General features: G+C 40.4%; 3 protein-coding genes across 3 annotated transcripts; 2 read left to right on the forward strand and 1 right to left on the reverse strand.

The window, feature by feature from the left end:
* Nucleotides 1-2,147: 2,147 nt before the first annotated feature.
* LOC145487424 (uncharacterized) lies at nt 2,148-9,586 on the forward strand. The gene is made up of 3 exons (XM_081466202.1): nt 2,148-2,538; nt 8,300-8,501; nt 9,356-9,586. Exons 1-3 carry the CDS (start codon nt 2,242-2,244, stop codon nt 9,577-9,579), a joined length of 723 nt encoding a protein of 240 aa, XP_081322328.1. The 5' UTR covers nt 2,148-2,241; the 3' UTR covers nt 9,580-9,586.
* A 167-nt stretch (nt 9,587-9,753) lies between these two features.
* LOC145487706 (uncharacterized protein KIAA1958 homolog) lies at nt 9,754-11,376 on the forward strand. The gene has a single exon (XM_081466527.1). It carries the CDS (start codon nt 10,021-10,023, stop codon nt 11,374-11,376), a length of 1,356 nt encoding a protein of 451 aa, XP_081322653.1. The 5' UTR covers nt 9,754-10,020.
* A 734-nt stretch (nt 11,377-12,110) lies between these two features.
* On the reverse strand, nt 12,111-20,873 carry LOC145486686 (major facilitator superfamily domain-containing protein 8-like). Its single transcript, XM_081465400.1, has 7 exons — nt 20,748-20,873; nt 19,485-19,728; nt 16,474-16,590; nt 16,101-16,259; nt 15,334-15,668; nt 14,611-14,745; nt 12,111-14,119 (listed from the first exon to the last, which is right to left on the reverse strand). The coding sequence occupies exons 1-7, from the start codon at nt 20,850-20,852 to the stop codon at nt 13,862-13,864; spliced, it is 1,353 nt and encodes a 450-aa protein (XP_081321526.1). The 5' UTR covers nt 20,853-20,873; the 3' UTR covers nt 12,111-13,861.
* Nucleotides 20,874-21,147: the final 274 nt, after the last annotated feature.

A 21,147-nucleotide genomic window follows, 5' to 3' on the forward strand; every position in this document is an offset into this window, starting at 1 on the left:
ATTTTGTCACATATTATGCGGTTATTCAAACAAAAACTTACATATTCCACATATCAACATTGCCCAAATCCATTCGCGATAAAAACGACGGTGAGAAAGCGTTGATCTCTCTCAAAAATCGTTTTCTTGTACCTCGAAAATACTTTTCGCCATACATTTCCTTCTAGCGACTAGCAATGTTTGCCCCCTGACGATCCCAGAGTTCTTCGCGCAAACACGGGTATCCGATTACTGGCAACTCATCCATTACAGTAAAACTAAACAAAACTAAACGACAAAACTAGTGTGTCATGGAATTTTATAGTGTAGGTGACCGTTTCATAGGTTTTGTGAAATTGCTCTATGCAACACCACGTACACTTTTGAGCACATAAATTGGCAAAAAGGAAAAGGGGGTGCTGCTGAACGTTCAAGCTACCCTTATGGGTAAATATTTTAGCCCCGGGAAGCGGAACATCTTACTTCAGGCCCCAAAATATGTCATGACCCCAAGAACCATGTATAACACACCTATTAAAAGTTAATCTCAATGCACCACTGATTACAACTTAGAACAACTCTGATACATTTTTAGTAACCCAAAGCACTAAGAATCGTCCTCGCCCGCATTTCCTGACTTTTGGTTCAAGTACATTCCGAATTTCCTCAAGTTTTCATCTTTCATCGCTATGAGTGTCGGAGAAAATGTTTTAAATCCAGTTCCTTTGATTAATTCACCAGTATTATTTTTCCAGAAGTACAACTGAAAGAAAAGATTTTCAAAAGGTCAGTCTGTGGGTACGAGACGGCTTGGGTCAGTTTGCTGTAGAAACCGGAAAACGTTTTTTTACAAACCAAGACGAGTTCTCTAGCTAAATATTTCTGCAAAGTTTAGTTTTTCGATGTTTTCAAAGCACATGCCTCTTAATGGTTTTTATGGCAGCATGTTAATGAAGGACAAAGACAACAAGATTTATCATGACCTTGAATCACACAGGGCGGCAGAATGTGTAATCTAAGAACTGCCAAGACTGCTTGCTCGACTTGCTCACATGCAGGCTGCAGAGCTACTAAATGGAAAAACCTTGACGAATGCACACAAGCTCTACTCACCTCTATTACTTTTTGTAAATCCACAGCATTGAAAGCAACAAGATAGCTAGGACAGCGACGACAAGGCTAGCGATCATGGTGAAGCCGGTTAGAAACTAAAGTTGAGAAATGTCACGAAAGCCGAGTTTTCTAATCATTGCCGGGTTTTCCCCGAAATCTCGTGGGCGAGAATGAGTCACTGCCCTTGAGTGTTCCGCAATAATTTTCCCTCGACTTAAAATAACCCCTATACAGGCACTAGGGTGCAAGTCATGTGACTTTTTGTTGACGTCAAATTCAAGGGCTACAGATCAGGATCTACTGACCTTTGCCAGTGATTAAAATTTTGCAAGGAAAGCTTCTGTATCGTGGCACTTGACCCCTTGTAGTTGCATGCTATAGTGCGATCAAAAATCATGCACTGTTGTAAGTGGACATTGTAGTTGCAGGAGTAATAGGTAATAAAATCACTGAGTGGATAATACAAGCGACACAGTATATTTACGTGTTCAGTACATTTAGATTTTTCCCTGTTCTCAGCCAGGATCCCGGAAAACGAGTTTCACATAACTCTGTTGACGTCAAAATATACAAATTTCCCGGATTCGCCGAAATCTTACAGTTTCTTACGTCACAGCGGTTTTCTGAACCTTAACTCGCTTTTATTGCTTTTAGGAAATAAGCTGAAGTTTTTGCTAATAAAAGTAAATATATGGTTCAACTTTTGCGAGCTGAAAACAGGTCAGATTCAAAAAGGTTTTATTTTTGTAGTTCTGGGAAAAAAATTAAAAAGTAATAAAAAAGCAATTTCTTGGCAAACTATTTGACCGAAAAATAGAAATGAAAATTCAAATTCAAGCTGCTTGGAATTAGTTTTAAAGAGTTTTTCCAGGAAAGAATAATCCATGTGACCGATTATCACGGTTAATAGATACTAAATGTATCGACACGTCATTCAATAAAATAAGTTCTGGGGATTGTAACTTAGCTCGTTCCAGCCGTTGTAGCTGTTGATTAGCCAATTCCTTAAGTGGCGGATGACATAAAAAGAGTCCTTAGTAAAGCATTTGCTAGTAAATCCAGCGAGCTCGTATCTCGTTATAACGCTACCTCGCGGCTTTTTACGCACAAGTATTTCTCCGAGAACAGAAGCTTTTGCATTGAGTCAAAATGAGCCTCAGTCTTGCTCAAATTGAAGACAGCATCGTTTTCCAAACAGGCCAGGATGCGATGGCCAACAATGGCGTTGTGTTGTTTGGGATGAGTCCTGGAAATCCGTACTTTAAATCCCGTGTCATCGAAGACTATGTAGAATATCTTGGAAAGGAAAAGAGAAGAATCATTGTGGTTGTGCCTCAGCAACCTGCAGGACACACGTACAGAGCTCTGGGAAGCAAGGATGCTGTCAAACGAGCTAAGGAAAATTCCAGTCAGCTCAAATCACACTGCAGGAGAGCTATTGAAAAGGTCAATTGTGGTGCGCTTGCAGCTACGGAACTGGCCACCGTTCTGTACAGATACGGATACTATACAGATACTGTATGTATGTAGACTTTAGAAAGTTTATACTCAGACTTTTGTCAATGTTATTAATTGAACTTTACTGTATTCTACTTAACAAATAGATTCCATGTTGCCGTGCGTCTGCTCAGTAAGATGACGTCAAAATGTGGTAAGAACAAATAAGTGGCACACGAGGCGATAGCCGAGTGTGTCACTGATGTTCTTACCACATTTTGACGTCTTCTGTGATCTATTACTGAACAGACGGAGTCACTGTTTCGTTGGTGGTCGCTTAGTTGCAAAGCTCAGTTTAAGTCATCACTCAACATTATCCTTGCAAAAATGCTTTAAACGGCCATAACGGTGGACAGGAAGCAATAGTAGCAAATCAGACCGAATAACAACATTAAAATATACGATAGAACACGTACTCACCTTCCAGTTGAAGTTCGAAGTTTGCTCGACCCGCGAAGTGCGAACTGACCTTAGTATCCCGGCCTTAGAGCCTTAGTAGCCAAGCCAAGAGGCACTCTGCAGGTATTAACTGTTCGATAAGTTATTCAGGTTGTGCAAGTGTTTTGTGATTTGTGGGGGTGTTTCGTATTTGTGGAAATGCATAGTGATTTGTGAAAGTGTTTGTATTAGTAGAATTGTTTTCGATCTGTGCAAGTGTTTTGTCACCCGTGCAAGTGTTTTCCATCCCAGCAATTGTTTTTTTTCGAGCGAGTGTTTTCCATCCGAGCAAGTGTTTTCCACCCGAGCAAGTGTTTTTTGATTTGTGGAAGTGTTTTGTCCCTATGAGCCACCGTATCTTTGAGCAGTCTGAGAAAATCTTTGAACAGTGTCTGAGAAACTTGCCAAGATCGTAAACTTGAGGTGGCTTACTAAGCTTGACGAGACAAACCTCAAGGAAAAATCGGATAAATACCTTCGACCGATAAACTGTGATCGGCTAATCATTCCGAAGGTAAACCCTGAAATCTGGGGGCGCCTCGATCGGCATACGAGGGGCAAGGACCTGAAGTTGTCAAACTTGCAAACCACACTTACGAAGGTCGGTAATATAACCGCACAAACCACCGATATGTTGTTGAAGGCTCGTGCCGAGAACGGTAAAGTTGATGTTGACAATATGGTCCGAATGAATGCCGATGCACTAGCACTTCTTGGGCATATCAGCTTCGAAATATCCCAAAGGAGGCGTGAAGCCATTCGTCCAGCACTGCACAAAGATTATGCCACGTTGTGTGCTTCACACGTGCCTATTACAAATTTTTTGTTTGGCGATGAACTGCAAACGCAACTTAATCACATCCGTGCTTCAAACAAGATCAGTAGCACGGCAAGCCCCTCTAACTCCGCCAATAGGCGATCCTATGGCAAATCGCACACGCCAGGTAATAACCAGCAGTGGAAACCTTTTTTAGGCAAAACGCCTCCGGGAAACCAGTCGTACAAGAAGTCGACTCCATATCAACACCACTGGAAGAAACAGACCGGCCAAACGGCTAGGAAGTAACCAGTAACATTATTGCGACTCTTAGCACCACCCCGGTAAGCGAATTTAAAGCTATTTTACCATCACTTTTAAAGTATTTTCAGGGGAGAATACAAACGTTCAAAGCAGGCAGTTTAGCCGCTTATTCCCACATATGGCAAGAGCTGACTTCTGATCCTGAAGTTTTAGAGACTGTTACTGGTCAATATATTGAATTTGATTCTCTGCCAATGCAGGTCAAACCCTTTATGCAACCTAAGTTATCAGAAATACAAACAGAATCGGTTGATTTGGAAATAACCCAGCTCGTCAAGAAGGGAGTTATTCAACCTTGCCAACACGAGACAGGGGAATTTATATCATCTATCTTTACCAGACCCGAAAAGGATGGCTCTTTTCGAATGATTTTAAACTTGAAATGTTTTAATGCAAATGTAACTCACTATCATTTTAAAATGGACAACATCTGGTCTGCCATCAGGCTAATGAAGCCGAGGTGCTACATGGCATCCATAGACCTGAAAGACGCCTATTACTCAGTGTCAATATGTAAGGACCATCAAAAATTTCTTAAGTTTGAATGGAGAGGAGCCTTGTACCAATTTGTGTGTTTTCCAAATGGATTAGCACTTTGCCCTAGGAAGTTCACAAAGCTGCTAAAGCCGGTTTTTTCACTTCCGACACAAATTATAACTTTCCTTGGGTTTGTTCTCAACTCTATTTTGATGCAGGTTTCACTGACTCCAGACAGAGCTCTAAAATTAAAAGATGCATGTGAAAATCTGCTCGCTACTGTCTCCCCTTCTATAAGGGATGTGGCGTAAGTACTTGGGCTTATGACCTCTAGTTTTCCGGGGGTGATGTATCGCCCATTACACCATGGGATCCTTGAAATGGACAAAACGCGAGCTCTAAAACTACACAAAGGGAATTTTGATAAGAACATGAACTTATCCCAAGAAGCCATAATTGACCTAAAATGGTGGGCCACTGCACTGCCCACAGCCTATAACCTTATCAACCATGGAGACCCCCAGGTTACTATGACAACAGATGCTTCTCTGATTGGATGGGGGTGCTGTATTGATACAGTCACCTCTGGAGGGAATTGGTCTCCAGAAGAAGCACAGCATGACATTAATTATTTGGAAATGCTTGCTGTTTCCCTTGCCTTGAAATCTTTCTCAAGTGTAGTCCAGGGTAAACATGTGAAACTCCTGGTTGATAACACTACTGCAGTTACTACCATTAACCAAATGAGCACATGCCATTCTCGAGTAAACAATCAACTTTCACACCAAATCTGGTTGTGGTGCATAGACCATAGTGTTTGGCTATCAGTTGCACATATTCCTGGAAAACAAAATACTGAGGCAGATAGAGAATCACGGCTGCCCCGGAAAGAAACAGAATGGACTTTACAGAAGCCAATTTTTGATGCTGCTACTAAAAAATTAGGCGTGACTCCTAATGTGGATTTGTTTGCTTCTAGATTTAATTTCCAGTTAAAGCCCTATGTTGCATACCAGCCTGACCCAGAGGCCCATGCCATCAATGCCTTTCACATCTCCTGGAAGGGGTATACCTTTTATGCATTCCCCCCATTTAGTGTCATACAACGGGTATTACAAAAGATTTCTGACGAGGAAGCCACAGGCTTACTAGTAGTTCCACACTGGCCAACTCAGACTTGGTGGCCATATTTAATGAATATGCTCATTGATTTTCCTCTCATGCTACCTAGGAAGGAAGACACACTGTACCTACCAGCACATCCCCACCTGCTGCACCCACTACACAAGAAACTTCAACTACTGGTCTGCCACTTGTCAGGGATCTCCTTTCAAGCAGAGGAATTTCGGCTGGGGCTGCAAACTGGATCATCATGCAATCCTGGCGAACGGGTACACAAAAGCAGTACCAGACTTACCACCAGCGATGGCAAGAGTTCTGTCTTTCAAGGGGTATTAATCCCCTTTCAGCTTCTGTAGAGAATGGTCTGGAATTTCTTTATCAGCAGTATGAAAATGGCGCATCGTATGGTGGTATTAACACAGCCAGAAATGCTTTATCGACAGTTATCTTCCTTCCAGATGGTGGCTCCTTTGGAAATCACCCTTTGGTTTCCCGGTTCCTTAAAGGTGTCTTTGAGTCAAGGCCTTCCCTTCCACGTTACAAGGACATATGGGATATTTCTGTTGTTTTAGACTATTTAAAGACACTGCCTCCACTTGAAGAATTAAGCCTTAAAGACATCACACATAAAACTGCTGTGTTAGTTGCATTGTTATCTGGCCAGCGATGCCAAACTGTTCATGCACTTACAGTTAGTGGCATGAGGATTACAAATGATACTGTTCACTTTGAGATTGCTAAACGTTTGAAGACATCCAAACCTGGCAAGCATCAAGGACACTTGGAGTTTAAATCGTACCCAGTAGACGAACGTCTATGTGTTGTGACTTGCCTTAGGCAATACGTAGAACTTACAGAACCAATCAGAACTGGTCATGACCCTCTGTGGTTAAGTTATAGTAAACCCTTTAAACCAGTAAGTCGTGACACTGTTAGTCGCTGGATTAAGAATGTTTTAGAAAAGGCTGGAGTAAACACAAAGGTTTTTTCTGCTCATAGTACTCGGGCTGCTGCCACTTCAGCTGCATGCTCAAATAATGTTTCTATTAATGCTATCATGGATGCAGCTGGATGGTCCAGAGAAAGCACTTTTAGAAAGTTCTATGACAAGCCAGTTCAAGCAGTTGTCAATTTTGGGGACGAACTTGTCTCCACGCATGACTGTTTCAGTAAGCAATAAAACGGTCTTCTGTTTACCTGTTCATGTCCACATTGCTTTAAAGTCTCACGTGACTCACTAGTGACTTAGACCAATGACGAAATAGAATTTTAAAATTAAACGAGACTTACCTGTAAGGCGAAGTTTGATTGGAATTCTATGAGGCATTGGTCAGGAGCTAGGGAGTCAAATGCCCACCCTATTCTTACACAATATTGGGCATATGTTTTTCAGCCCACCCTAAACTAGTGAGAAATTATGTGTCCACTCACAGGATTTAAAGACTGAATGCTCAGGTTCCCGCGCTCTATCTCACGTGACTCCCTAGCTCCTGACCAATGACTCATAGAATTTCAATCAAACTTCACCTTACAGGTTAGTCTCGTTTAATTTTAAAATTATCAGTACTGATCAAATAAGCATTTACATAAGCACTTTTCGTAATGCCCTAACTTCTAAAAAGGCTTAAAATTACGAGATAAGAATATTTTCTTATTTTTCGACAAACTCGATCGTAGCCTGTGTCACGCACCTCCATAACCCTGAAATTCAAAATGCTCTGGATTCCAAACGAAGCACGCCATTGAGCTGTAAAATTGTAAACAGATATAAATATACCACCTCTTATGCCTGATGAGGATAAAAACTTTGGTGGCTCTTTAGTTTTGGATTTTAGAAAGTGATGACGTCACGTGAAACGATCTATAAGTTCTCAGTGAGGGATTGCAAAACTCCTGGCTCATATTTCTTCTGAGGACCTGGATGGAAAATAAAAAAAAAAATTTAAAACGTCAGTTTTACTTTGAAATTAATATTTAATCTGAATTCACCTTCCAACATAGCGTGAGCAAGTGTTCAATAAAAACTTTATTCAATTGCGAGAAGTACCGCCGGTCGTCTCGAGTTCACATAATTGTTTGACGTCACCTGAGTTCACAACCACTTTCACCTTTAGGCGGACTTGTTAATTGCTGTTATCTGACGAATTTCTATTTATTAAATTTTGTCTTAATGCCGAACTTCTTTGTCGACAACATGCATTTACGTCATTTCAGAAGTACGGCCGAATAGCCTTCTAACTTCCATGTCAAGGGGGAAGCGTGGCCGAGTAGTTAGGGCGCCGGAATTAAGATCTGGAGGTCGCGGGTTCAAGTCCCTTTCTGACACTTAGCTGGAGTTGTTTTCTCGGTAGACCCTAGTTCGACCCCTGGGTCATGCTTGTAAATAGCTAACTGATCAGCTGGGATTTTTAAGCCTATGATGTTTAGTTGATATATTGGTTTCCCTTAAGTGACATGGCTGTAACTAGCTAGGTGTAGCTAAGCGCATTGACCACTATCAGACATGACAAACAACAAACATCATCAACAACAACAACATGGTCCAGGAGAGCTGATGTACATTCGTTCTTACCTTGTAATGTTTCTCTGCAGGTGGGCAGGTTTGAGGAAATGGCCGGGGAATTTTACTTGTTGGACTGGACGCTAGAGGTGGATACAAACGAAGCTTACGTAGAAGCTTTGGAGTTCGTCATCAAGTTTTATAAAAACAATTCCGACTTCTGCCTAGACGTAGCAAAATCTACTGCCAAGGTCTTAGGCAAAGATGTTACATCTTCCGATGAGAGTGAATCAGGTAAAATAAAGACATTCAAACTGTTTTCTGTGAAATGAAACGATTGCCTTCTAACTTACAAAGTTTTAGTGCAGCTGCGTCAGCGAGCAAGTGAAACACCTACTGCTGCAGTTGATTATTAACTTGAACTTGATCTTAAAGGCGCTCAGTCACGGTATTTTCAGTTATTATCGTCACGTACAAAATTACATTCAAATGTCTTAAATAAGCCATATTCGTATTCTCGGTATTGGACTGGAACTAGCATGCAACTGAGGCTAATGCGGGGAGTCTTTTCAAATGCAAATGACATTTTTCTCTTTTTATTGATATTTCCCCGCATGAGCCTCCATTGCAAGCTAGTGCCAGTCCAATACCGAGAATATGAAAATGGTCTATTGAAGAAAACATGAAAATAGTAGTCTACTAAGGTAGAAAAGCACAAGCGAGGTAACAATAAACCATAAAGGGACAAGGATGGTTAAGGGTGGAGACTATTGACATGGATTACAAACTACGAAATTAAAAAATGCTAAACCGTGACTTAGCTCCTTTATGGTAAATTAACCTCTCGACTCTGGAAAAACTGGATTTTGGAGCGTTAGCTCTTGCTTTAATGATTTGCTGTTGATGTTGTTGTCTTGCTGACAATAGACAGTGTCGTTTTGGTCAGTTCTTGAATCATTTTTGACACTCTTGCTTTCCCATTTAACTATAGTACTATCAGGCCCTCTAGCAGGTCTTGTTATTTATCATGTTAAGCCACAATCACTGTCAGTAACATCCCTTCGATATGGCGAGTATTTTTCTTCAGTGTTCCATCCACATCTTGTTGATGTATCATTATTAATTGTTTATGAATCTTCCTCTTTTAGAATCCTCGGAATCTGAGCTCGAAGAAGACGAAAACATCCAAAAGGGAGTGTACTACTTGTTGAAAGAACTCGCTTTCATAATCTCCAGCAAAAAGATCTTTAGGACAGACAACGTGGCTGTCATTTATCATCGCAGCTGGCCTGTGTACGAGAAGTTTGTTAATGGACATTATGACGGGGAGCCTAAGAAAGGACTGGCACTAGCCATCATAAAGTACAACTAGACACTTGCTGAGATCTCGTTCTCACTGAAGAGACTAAACAATTGGGACGAAAGCTTTAGATTTTGTATTTGAAATAAAAACCTCCTGCAAGGTTTCGTAAGGATGTACAGCTAGGAATTTGAACAGAAAATGTACTTTTCTGTAGTGAGTTCCTAAACATTATTACATATTAGTATATTCTCAGCTCCGACTATTGCATTTCTAGCTCTCTAATTGGCTCAAAAACTCCGACTATGAGCCATTAGTCGGAGTTTTACCTAATATGGAAAATAATGCGCCAAGTTTAAAAATTTTCCGCACGAAGTTTTTAACTTCAGCTCTCCATAATGGCCGATACTGGCAGGTTTCAGGAGCTGTCTCCCTCTAAACTTCAAGAGATATTAGACAATGCTATCCCAGAAAAAACGAAGAAAGCCACAAAGTTCGGCATGAACATATTTAATGGTACGTATGTGGGAGTTTTACTCAAAAACTAGCAACAATTGTTACGTTCACTGTCGATATTTTGATAATTTATTCGTAACAACGACAAAAATTCTTACCTCGTTATTTACAGAATGGCTGTCAAGTCCTGTTGCCACAAAATTTTCGAAACGAATTGAAGACATGTCCAAAGAGGAGCTAAATGAATGCCTTAAATGTTTCTACACCTCCGCAAGGAAGAAAGACGGGAGGTATTACAAAAACACATCCATGAAGTCCATTCGAGCCGCCATAGATCGCTTTCTTCGCTCGCCACCAAACAACAAGCCTTTTTCTATCATCTCCGACGCTGTGTTTACCGAAGCCAATAAAGTTTTGGATGCCTTTGTAAAGGATCTCAGAAAGACGGGTAAAATAGCTGGAGTTGTCCATAAGAAAGCAGTGTCAAAAGATCAAATCCAGAGGCTCTTTGAAAGCGGCGAACTTGGGCCGGCCGACAGTCAAAATCCAGCCCAACTGCAGAGAACGGCATGGTTTTATCTCACCCTTTTCTTCGGACGACGAGGAAGAGAAAATCAGCGGCAGTTGAACCCTGGAATGCTCTCCCTAAGAACAACGCCTAGAGGTGTCGAGTATTTTGAGTTAAACAGACGGCAGCCTGGTTCACTGCGCAGCACAAAAAATCATCAAGGCGGCCTTGGAGACTCTGAGGATGAATCCGACGCGAAGATCTTTGCCGTTGCTGGTTCTCAGAGGTGCCCAGTGAAAACAATCAAAAACTACCTACATCACCTGAACCCGAGTTCCGAAGCTCTTTTCCAAAAACCAAGAGACGGCCAAAGTCAGAAATTCAGTCCAACAGATGACAAAATCTGGTATTGCAACTCGCCGGTTGGCTCGAGCATGCTGGACAACATGTTGAAAAATATGAGCAGGCGAGCTGGCATAGAGCCCCATCTAACCAACCACTGCCTCAGGGCGACAGCAGTTACAGTTCTGTCTGACCATAACTGTGAAACCAGACACATAAAGTCTGTTACGGGACACAGATCAGACCAGGCGGTGGAATCGTACAATGATCGCCCATCCATAGAACAGCAAAAGAAGATGTCGCACGTTCTCAGTGATTTTGTCTCAGCCGGAGCCTCTGAAGCTTCCCCATGCACTGGTATCTCTGCAGCTGAGAAAGAAAACCAATGCCACGGCCAGCAAGAACGGCAACCTCAAAGTGAAGGGACAGTTTTAGTCCAAAATCAGTTCGTAAACACCGAGGTTCGGCAAAGCGAGCGAAGAAGCTTTCCGCAGGTTTTCTTCAACTGCAATGTCCAAGTTCACAACTACTACGGAGGCGGAGAATCAGGAAAATCTTCCTGAACTTTGAACACTATTTAAACACTTGAAAGCTTCCGAAGCGGTCTTTTTCCCTTGCATTTGAACGGTTGAATATTTCAAGGTTGATTTTGTTTAACAGTTGACCACAGTTTGTCGTTTGTGAAGCTGTCAAATTTCATTCAGCTCATTCAGTGATGTAATAATCAGGTGATCACGGCGCGCATGTGACCGGAAGTTGTATGTTTTTTTCACCGCTTTGTAAAATTGTTGAAATAAAAATCGGCGGCAAAAACCCGATTTGAGAATATACTAAAACAATTATTCCATTCGACCTTGTTGGATATGAAGTGATCATAACCAACTCGCGCTACGCGCTCGTTGGTTATTAATCACTTCATATCCAACGCGGTCTCATGGAATAATTGTTAATTAGCAATGAGCTTATTCATTCCCTTAAAATTGTATCTTTGTATTTATTTATATTTATAACTAAAACCGTATGTAAGAGAGTTGATCAATAAAATGGAATCAAAATCATGAATGCTGTGAATTTTTATGACCAAACAAATATCCCTTAGTGACTAAGTGCCCAAATAAGGCATTTGACTATCAAGCGCTCTCATTCTTTTATAGTCAGTTTCTGCTGTGACTTAACTATTCTAAACGTAGAAGTTATAAATTTTAATAATGTGGCTTCCAAGGTTGCATGTCATGTACAGGCACACTATCGGCTGTCCTTAGAGCTCTCCCGATATGTACATAACCATTAGACAAGAACATATGAAGAGGTTCTGGGTTGAAAATCCATCTTTTGACTGCTTTTAGAATTAAAGAAGGGGAACAAGCAGGCGAGAATCCATATCGGTTTCCACTGACCAGTTACGGAGGTCGGTCAGATTTTTCAAAATGATTTAGAAACCCCAGAAAGAATATCTCAACCTCGTTTCCACGGTCTCTCATCTTCCCGCCCTCCCTCTCCCTCGCCTCGGGATGGTGGGAAGATGAGAGACCCTGAGAACGAGGGTGAGAAAACCTTTGAGAGTTAAAATCCAAACCTTGGCCCAAAGGAGCATGCCCCTGGACTCCTCTAGAAACTTAGGCCTTCGACACTCGTTGTTTCGGAAATTGATCACCATTTATCCTAGATCCGCGCCTGACACGATTACTTCCTCAGGGGTAGAATAGTGACAGGGGGACGATTTCTAAACTTATAGCATCTCCATGCACTGAATTCATGAGTGTAAAGGCAATGAGATTTTTTCCTCACTCGCAGTACACTTGCTATACACTAAACAAATAAAACACTCTGGGCTGAAAATAGGTGCTGATATTTCTCCGCTTATACAGTTGAACTCCGCGTTTTTTAAATCTTGGGGAAACGCAAGAAATACAAGGCGGGGCTCGAGATAGCCGATAGTAAATGACTGAAAGGCATGCCAAGGGAAAAATTACTTGAGTTCGAGACAGTGACACTTGACTTTTTTAGGAGAAAAACAGTGTAACGCTCGACAAAACCAATAAGTTTCTACGATAGAGGACAATGTGATAAAGGATCTTGGAATGCAAAATCTCGCACACAGTAGAACATTACCAGTTCAGTGATTGTACACGTTCGGTCCAGTTGAACCTCTCCTTACGGACACCTCCATAATTCGGACACTCGGCTCTGGCCCTTTGCCACTGGATTGTATTGTTCATTATCGCCGTCAAAGTTTAGAAAGTACATAAACTGATACGGATGAACCTCGGCAAACGATATTTACATTAAAGAACCATACATGTATAGTTTAACAGTGCGATCTGTTTTACAAATATATGACAAAGGTAATTTAATAACATTGTATCATTTGGTCTCCCTCGATCGCATGAAATAAGTGTTTGCGTTACGCAAGTTAATTTAAAAGAAAATGTACGAACATTTTAGAACGAGAGGCCAAAAGTTCTGTTGTAAGGTGGTAATGAAGTACCATGTGACCTTAGCCTGCGGCAGGTTTCGACCGTACAAAGAGGGTCTTGTAAGTGACCGAACCCTCAAAAGCGCCAAAATTTTCTCCCTTGAGCCCAAACAAATATTTCTATTTCAGCCAGATTGATGTAATTGTCAATTTGGGGACCATGAGTCAATAACGAGTTCAATCCTCTTACACTACTAACATATCTTCTAACAAAATTCGCTAATCCTCCTTGTTTTGATTCTTTCAGCTGTACCTCGCGAAGTCATTTGATAAGAAAATTAAAACTTATTACAAGTAAATCAATTGTTTTTAATCATTTTGTAAGCTACTTCTTTTATTAAATAGCTGGTAGAACGAACCTCGTAAAAAGAGTCTTTACATCTTTATTTTAAATAGCGCCCAGGAAAGGAAACGTGTTCTAGGGACGGGACGGGACGGTTCCCGTATACTAGAATACAACGGGAACATTTATGTACTTAGTACTTGACAGTTTTTTTTTCTATGCGCATAATGATGATCCTAACTTATCTGTTGATATCGGGGCACGTTTTTTAGTTTTTTATCTTGAGGATTCATGAGCCCTGTTCCACTGAATCAACTAATGTCTCTTCCAGCGAGCACGTGCGTCTTTTTTCGGGTAGGAGCGAAGTCTCCTCTGGCTCAGGTGGACGGTAAAGGAACAAAAATAGGGCGACACCCAGGAATGTTAGTCCAGCTGAGCCCATGAAGAGAAGCTCCCATCCTTGGATTGTTAACTCCGCTTTGCTGAGGAGTGGAGCGATCACTTTTCCGGCCGACATCGCGGCGATATAGTAAGGCACTATGACTGGCTAAAGGAGAAAAAAAATATGAAACAAAGTGATAATCGGGAAAAAAAATTAATGAGAGGTATATTCGAATGCCAAAAAAAAAAATCTTAAGAGCTACCTAACACGCTCAACGTGGAAATTTTACGGGCGGGGTGGTATGGAGTGGAAGTGACGTATTGGGATCCGGTAAATGCTAACTCGCGCTACTGGCAGATTTGTTTGTTTGCTTGCTTGTCTGTTTACAATTATGGGATACTAAATACCTCTGCTAGCTTCAGTAGGGAAAAGTGTAAGAAATGAAACTGGGACAGGAATGAAAAGCAAAAAAAAAAAAAAAGAGTTTAACACTTCTAATCTGAAAAAAAATATGAAACTAAGTTACTACAACGCACAGTCTTTGTCGCGAGAAACTGCATTGGGAAGATCCTAAATTTCCCTCATGTTATGGGTTCAGTCACCTACGGGATGTTGTAGTTTATCTCAGGTTGTTTACAAAGGGTCCCTCTTCTTACCATCATGGACTTGGCCACATATTTGGTCGTCAGTGAAGGTAATATTACTCCAGCCACAGAATACGTCAAAAACACCATGATTACTCCACCAATGAAAAGAGCCTCTTTGACCGTAACTCGCAAAGTGTTTAGAATCTGATAAAATGAATCAAAAGTAGAAATTAGGAGCGAAAATAAACTGCAAATAAGCCGGAGGCCAATCCCAGAAGTCACTTTTGCCCCTGATCCAAACAAAAACGCAGTTTGGTCACCGTGTTAATAAGAGCACATCGAGATGCTGACATAAGTACGATGATCATTCTATCTTTACACCTTTCTCCACAGCTCAAATATATGATCTTTCATATATTCACTGACAAAAGGAAGTAACTCGGTAGCCCTTTAAGTAATACAAGAAAGAGCGTTGTTGAAAACGCTTCAGATTTGAGACCTTACTGAGCTAAAGTAAAGCGTAAATCACATGTTTTGATCAGAAAATATGGTAAAGACTGGTTGAACCTAGCAAGACAACCCCTCCAAAACCTCTCGAGAGATAACGAGTTAAGGGAGTGAAAGCTACTCGAAAATGTTTTACAAATTCTCCCAATGGGAGAATTCGATAAGGTGCTCTACATTGTAAAGAGTAAAGTATTGAAATTTGCGATCACTATAAGGATCGCAAATAGAAAAAAATCGAATTCATTAACAACAAACTCAAGAATTAATTACAATTTACGCACTTACCGAAGGCCCGCCGAGATAGGAGACAACTATCGCAGTGATCATGAGCATATAACAGGCTATAAGGACCAGTCTTTCGCCGTTTTTATTGTTAGCCATACACGGGGCTTTAGAGAGCAACGCCGTGGAGAGTGAGGCGACAGTGGCTGTGCCTGAAACACCAACCATCAACCAACCATACTGCATGACCTCAAGCTGGAAATGATTGTAAGCGACTAGTGGTAACACAAAGCCAACCCACGTGGTTATATAGCCATTCAATAGATACAGCATCAAGCCAAGAAGTACACCACGTGACTTGAGTGAACGTACCACGGACACGTCATCGTTGGAGCCCCCTTAAAAATAAAGTTCGTGGAGTTAGCATTTTTGTTTTCAGTGTGCTTCTTAGAGATGGTTGAAACCAATCATTTTTAGTAAACTAAAAACGAATATGAAGCAAACAACACTTTGGTGTATATCCCGATTTTAAGAGGGAGGGGTTAGTGGAGCGTGCATTTTAGGGGAGTAGCTATATGATGGGAGAAATTAACAGAGCAAGCGCGGTATATCCTGGAACATAGCGACATGTTCTACCTGGTGAACGAGGAACGTTTTTACTCTTTTTAATGGAACACTCGTTTTAAAAAATATTTCGTTATGTAACAGATCTTCATTACTTAACTACGGTTTTAGTTGTCACATTTCTTATGTTTGATCTGACTTAGTTTGACGTTTAAATCAACGCCATTCAGTAGTCTGTAGTATGAACAAAAATTAATCAAACTCACCGATTGGAAAGCAGTTCGTTTCGTCCAGAGCAAATGTGACCAGGATTAACGAGACACACAAAAAGAGGATGGTGAGAGCTGCTGGAGCAGAGAACTCATCGAGTCCGGTTGCTTTACCGAGAGCATTCTTGCTAAAGTTGGGTAAAAAAGTTGCTGATGCTGTGGAAAAACGACGAAAATGAGACTTATAACGATATGGGCGGTGCTTCGTGTATGCTGCTGTTGGTCATCCCAATATAATTATTTATGAAGACAATACGGCTAAAAAAAAATACCATGAAGACGACATTATGTTTGTGATGGTATAATTATTATTTATTGCCTTAGTTATCATCACCGGCAGACAAGTGAATATTGTTTGTGTTGTTCTTACCGATCGTGGATGACATCACTCCAACCATGCATGTAACTCTGTAGTACGACATGAACTTTGTGCGGGATTCTCGACTGGTGTTGGCGCCAATGAAGCCATAAGCAACTCCTCCACTACCTGGGAACAAATAAAATACAGGCTTGTGTTGACTAGGATGGTGCTCGCTTGATTCAAAGTGACACACTAGGTTTGTCTTGTGTGACAATCTTAACCATCATTGTTGCCTCTTTCATGTTTTTCTCCTTGGTGAATTGAAGAACGGGGGTGCTCGTTGTACCTATTAGGGGCTGAAAACTTGGTTTTTGGTACCTCTTAGGGTGTTTAGCTTCAAAAAGTCCACAGCGAGAGCTTTCGCGGTACCTTTGGGGTATTGAACCGAAAAAGATATGACAATCAAGTTTAAGCGTAGAAGGTATTTGAAGCTGTCGTCCTTATCGCTATTAAAAAATTATGAAAGTGTCAGTTAATGTCTTGTTTTAGAATTGGTACTTCTTAGGGGAAAAAAACAATTCAAAAGAAGATCTTGGTACCTCTTAGGAGTTCTCTTCAAAAATTTCCCACGAGCACCCCCTTCTTTTTTATATAGGAGCGCCTCTCCCGGGAAATGACGATCCTTTACCACTAAAACGTTTGAGTTTCTAGGTAAGCTAAGGTAAGGTAAAATCTTTATTTAGACACGGTATTTCCTTCAGGAGTTAATTAACAATATTAAGCTCAAATAGTCTAACTACCTAACTAAATCACTAATAACTACTGCAATAACAGAAATGATCAAAAACCCCTGCTTTACAAGGTAGCTGTGTATAAAAGCAAAATAAAACTTACATAAGACTACCATCAAAATCATAATTCTTCATTTCAGATTTAAATTCATCAAGAGAGAGTGACTGACGAATATCCAAGGGTAAACTATTCCACAGTACAGCTCCGCTGTAGGACAGACTTCTTTTACAATAATTAGAGCGGGGCTGTGGAATAGCAAGCGAACAGGCACTATCTCTTAAGTGATAGCTTAGGTATCGGAACGGAAGACAAAGTACGAACTAAGATAGTCCGGAACCATATTATTTACAATCTTATACATCATTATTGATTTATCAACAAGGCGTTGACGATCCAGTTTAACCCAGTTTACCATTCGCAACAATTCATCGTTACTACGATCGTAATTTGAAAAAGTTATGACACGTGCAGCATGATTTCGTAATTTTTGTAACTTTTGAGAAAGACTCTTAGAACAGGATCCCCACACCGAGCTGCAGTAATCGAGATGAGGTTGGACTAATGAATTGTAGATGGAAAGTAGAGTCTTATATGGGACCGAATTCCTAATACGTTTAATGGCGCTTATACCAGAAGTAATCCTTTTAGAAAGCTCGTTGATATGACACTCTCAAGTAAGATTTTCATCAATGTGTACACCTAAGAATTTTACAGTCGAGACTTGCTTTATCGGGAACTGGTTAACTGTGGCAGTGGGATTCGCAGTAGAATTTAACGACCTTTGCTTAGACCCAATCAGTAGGAATTCTGTCTTTGTCATATTTAAAGTTAGTTTGTTGGCTGCAAGCCACACACGAATTCTCTCCAAATCAAGATTAATACAATTCTTCATTCCATCAACATCACTACCAGAAAAAGTAATACTAGTGTCATCGGCGTACATCCTTGGTTGGGAATGCTGGAGACAATTAGGCGAATTATTTATGTATAATAGAAATAGAAGGGTCCCAAGAATCGTTCACTGTGGAACACCACAGCGAAAGAAGAATAATATGGTCCACAGTATCAAAGGCCTTCTTAAGATCTAAAAATACAACGGCATTAATAAGACCAGTTATCAGTCGCTTCAATCAAAGCAGTAATTGTAGAATGAAGCGAGCGAAAACCAGATTGGTGTCTACTGAGAAGATGGTTTTCGTTTAGATAATGATACAACTGATCATAAATAATTCGCTCGAAAACCTTGGCCACAACCGGGGTAATCGATATCGGTCGATAATTAGAAGGATCACTCCTACTTCCAATTTTCTTAAAAAGAGGCGCGATTCTTGCAATGTTCCATTCATCGGGAAAAATACCAGTGTCGATAGATTGATTGAATATCATGGCGAGTGATCCAGGGTATAATTAAATCTGGACATTCTCTTAGCAGTCTGGCTAACACAGAATCAAGACCTGTCGCCTTTCTCTTGCATAATTTATTTAGGTGGGACAAAACGTGCAAACTGTTGCAAACTGTTGGTTTGGTTAACAAATTCATCGAAGGAGGTTGCTATTCCCGTGAGATCAGTCCACGGTTGAGCCAAGATGTCCGAACGAAACCTATTACGATCGAAATTTTTAAATTGCCTAAACAATTTCCGCCGCTTTCTCGAGTCCGATCTACGTTCCTCCCCGAGAAGAGAGTTCGGGAGAGGAGCGCGAGCTCTTTTCCCGAACAGCGGCTGGTAATCGAGCCTACTTTGACGGCCGATGGCAATGAAATTTTACGAAAAACATAAATCAAACTATGATCACTGATTCCGACGTGAGATACTCCAGAGCAAGATACACTGTCCGGGTGACTAGCAAAAATGACATCAATTAAAGTGCAACTCACAGGCGTTACTCTTGTCGGTTCGTTAATATGTTGTTTTAGATTGTAAATATTAGTGATGTTTAGTAGGGCCCGGGTATTTACATTATTCAGAGATGACAGGAGTATATTACAATTATGGTCACCCATAAGGTAATACTATTTCCCTTCAGCATCTAGCTTTCCAACAAGAGATTCAAAATCGGAGAATAATAAGGTGAATTGGGAGGTCTGTACCATGTAGTAACAATAAAAGATTTGCTTCTTGGTTTACTAATTTCAATAGAAAGACTTTCCAGTTGATCAAATACGAGGCATCGAATTCGAGGCATCATTACCTTTAGCTCCTACTGAAGGCTACCGGGATTTTTTTACGTGAGAACTGAAGGCTTATTATCGACAAGGACTCCGAAATATTCGTTAATTTTCTCACCTGCACCGAAACCAGCCAACGCTCTTCCCAGAATGATAAGCAAAACAGAGTTGGCTTTCTGCGCAGCAATGTACGTCACATTTCCACCAATGGCGATTGTCAGAGAAGCTAAGAGAACAATCTTGATTTGACGGAGTTTCTTGACAAGTAGGCTGGCTAGTGGCTGAGAGATTCCTTGTCCCAAGGGAAATAAGCTCTGGGCCAAGGAGAGGTATACGGCGGCAGAAGATCTATTCTTAGATAGCTGAAAGGAAAAAATGGTGCGGTTAGCCTACTTTAATAATAATAATAATAATAATAATAATAATAATAATAATAATAATAATAATAATAATAATAATAATAATAATAATTATAAAATATTTATATAGCGCCAATCCACTATTTGTCCATGGCGCTTTACATTAAATAAAAAAAAAATATTTAAAAAGCTAACAAAGAGGAGGGGGAAAGAAAATAAAAAAATAATCTAAAAATTAATTACTTTAGATACATACCGGAGGGAAACTAAAATAACAAAATCCTATTGATGCACTGCGTTTTTCGAAGGTCACCAACTACACCTAACTAAAATCCGGGCTAAAACAAATCAATAGCCTAAAAGATTACTGGTAAAGTTTCTGACAATTTAACTGCTGGTATGACCTTTGATGAATCCCTTGCCTGCTTTTTCATACAATTTCCTTCAAATTGAATATCTTGAGTTAATTTTTGTTTTCCTGAACGACTTACTTTAGTGGCAAATACCAGCAGAAAAAACAAACCGGTTGTGTTACTCAACGTGACTACATCTCGGGTCACGCTAGGTTTTCGAAGAAAACCATTTGCAAGATGTTCATTGATCGTATTGATCGTTTGCATTTGGGAGTAAATTAAAACTTGAAGTTTATAAGACTATGTACCAGCTGTTACGCATTTAAACTCTGAGGCAAAATCGCGAATTGGAAAACGATGGCTAAAATGTAGCATATGGCAAATAAATATTCACTTTTCGCTTCCGCAAACTTCACAGTCGAAACTTCAAGATCGAGTCCTGTTTCCCTAAAAATGCTTTCTCTCAGCGAATTTTACTAAAAAATTTACCTGGAAATATTGTAAAGCTCGCCAACAGAAAACTTGGAGAAGGAAATACTTTTTGAATGTGGAAAACCATTTCCAGTTTGATCTGCACGTTTTTAAAATTTCATGGACTCAACGAAATCGTCACAAGCAAATCCTGCAAATTGAACACATCCTAAACCAAACAAAGAAATAGATACTCACAGAAAGGATATATGGGTATATTGAAGTCATAACTACAGCCCATTCCAAATAATTGACAAAGCCGACCAGCAGAACCACTGCAGTATTCGTCTTGCTCAATGCCATGTCTGCAATCTGCTTCGTTCAGGTCAAATATGGAAACTGAGACATTTAGATGGAATTGTTTGCTGTCAATGGTAATGCTTGATCAGAGGACTGGTTCAAAGATAAACCGAAATTTTCTTTTTCTCGGATTGATACTAATCCGTTTTGTGTCTCTTGCAAAATGAGTGAACTCTTAAAATAGCTTCCTTAGCGCGTGACATGACGTTGTTGGCGACGCCTATGAAGCGGAGAACCGAAAGGGAAAACCCCTTTGGTAAGACCTGTAAGAAACAGTTCCGGTTTCAAGAGTGTGACA

The sequence above is a fragment of the Orbicella franksi genome, chromosome 5, assembly GCF_964199315.1.
Source record: "Orbicella franksi chromosome 5, jaOrbFran1.1, whole genome shotgun sequence".
Taxonomy (NCBI): domain Eukaryota; kingdom Metazoa; phylum Cnidaria; class Anthozoa; order Scleractinia; family Merulinidae; genus Orbicella; species Orbicella franksi.

What these genes read in the sequence shown, in the direction of transcription:
- LOC145486686 (XM_081465400.1), bottom strand. Translation starts at nt 20,852, where the DNA reads ATGGCATTGAGCAAGACGAATACTGCAGTGGTTCTGCTGGTCGGCTTT. An exon ending in AGTGATGTCATCCACGATCG is followed by an intron (nt 16,260 to 16,473) that starts GTAAGAACAACA and finishes GTTTTTCCACAG; the next exon opens with CATCAGCAACTTTTTTACCC. An exon ending in ATGTGGCCAAGTCCATGATG is followed by an intron (nt 14,120 to 14,610) that starts GTAAGAAGAGGG and finishes TTTCTCCTTTAG; the next exon opens with CCAGTCATAGTGCCTTACTA.
- LOC145487706 (XM_081466527.1), top strand. Translation starts at nt 10,021, where the DNA reads ATGGTACGTATGTGGGAGTTTTACTCAAAAACTAGCAACAATTGTTAC.
- LOC145487424 (XM_081466202.1), top strand. Translation starts at nt 2,242, where the DNA reads ATGAGCCTCAGTCTTGCTCAAATTGAAGACAGCATCGTTTTCCAAACA. An exon ending in GCAGGAGAGCTATTGAAAAG is followed by an intron (nt 2,539 to 8,299) that starts GTCAATTGTGGT and finishes GTTTCTCTGCAG; the next exon opens with GTGGGCAGGTTTGAGGAAAT. An exon ending in TTCCGATGAGAGTGAATCAG is followed by an intron (nt 8,502 to 9,355) that starts GTAAAATAAAGA and finishes TTCCTCTTTTAG; the next exon opens with AATCCTCGGAATCTGAGCTC.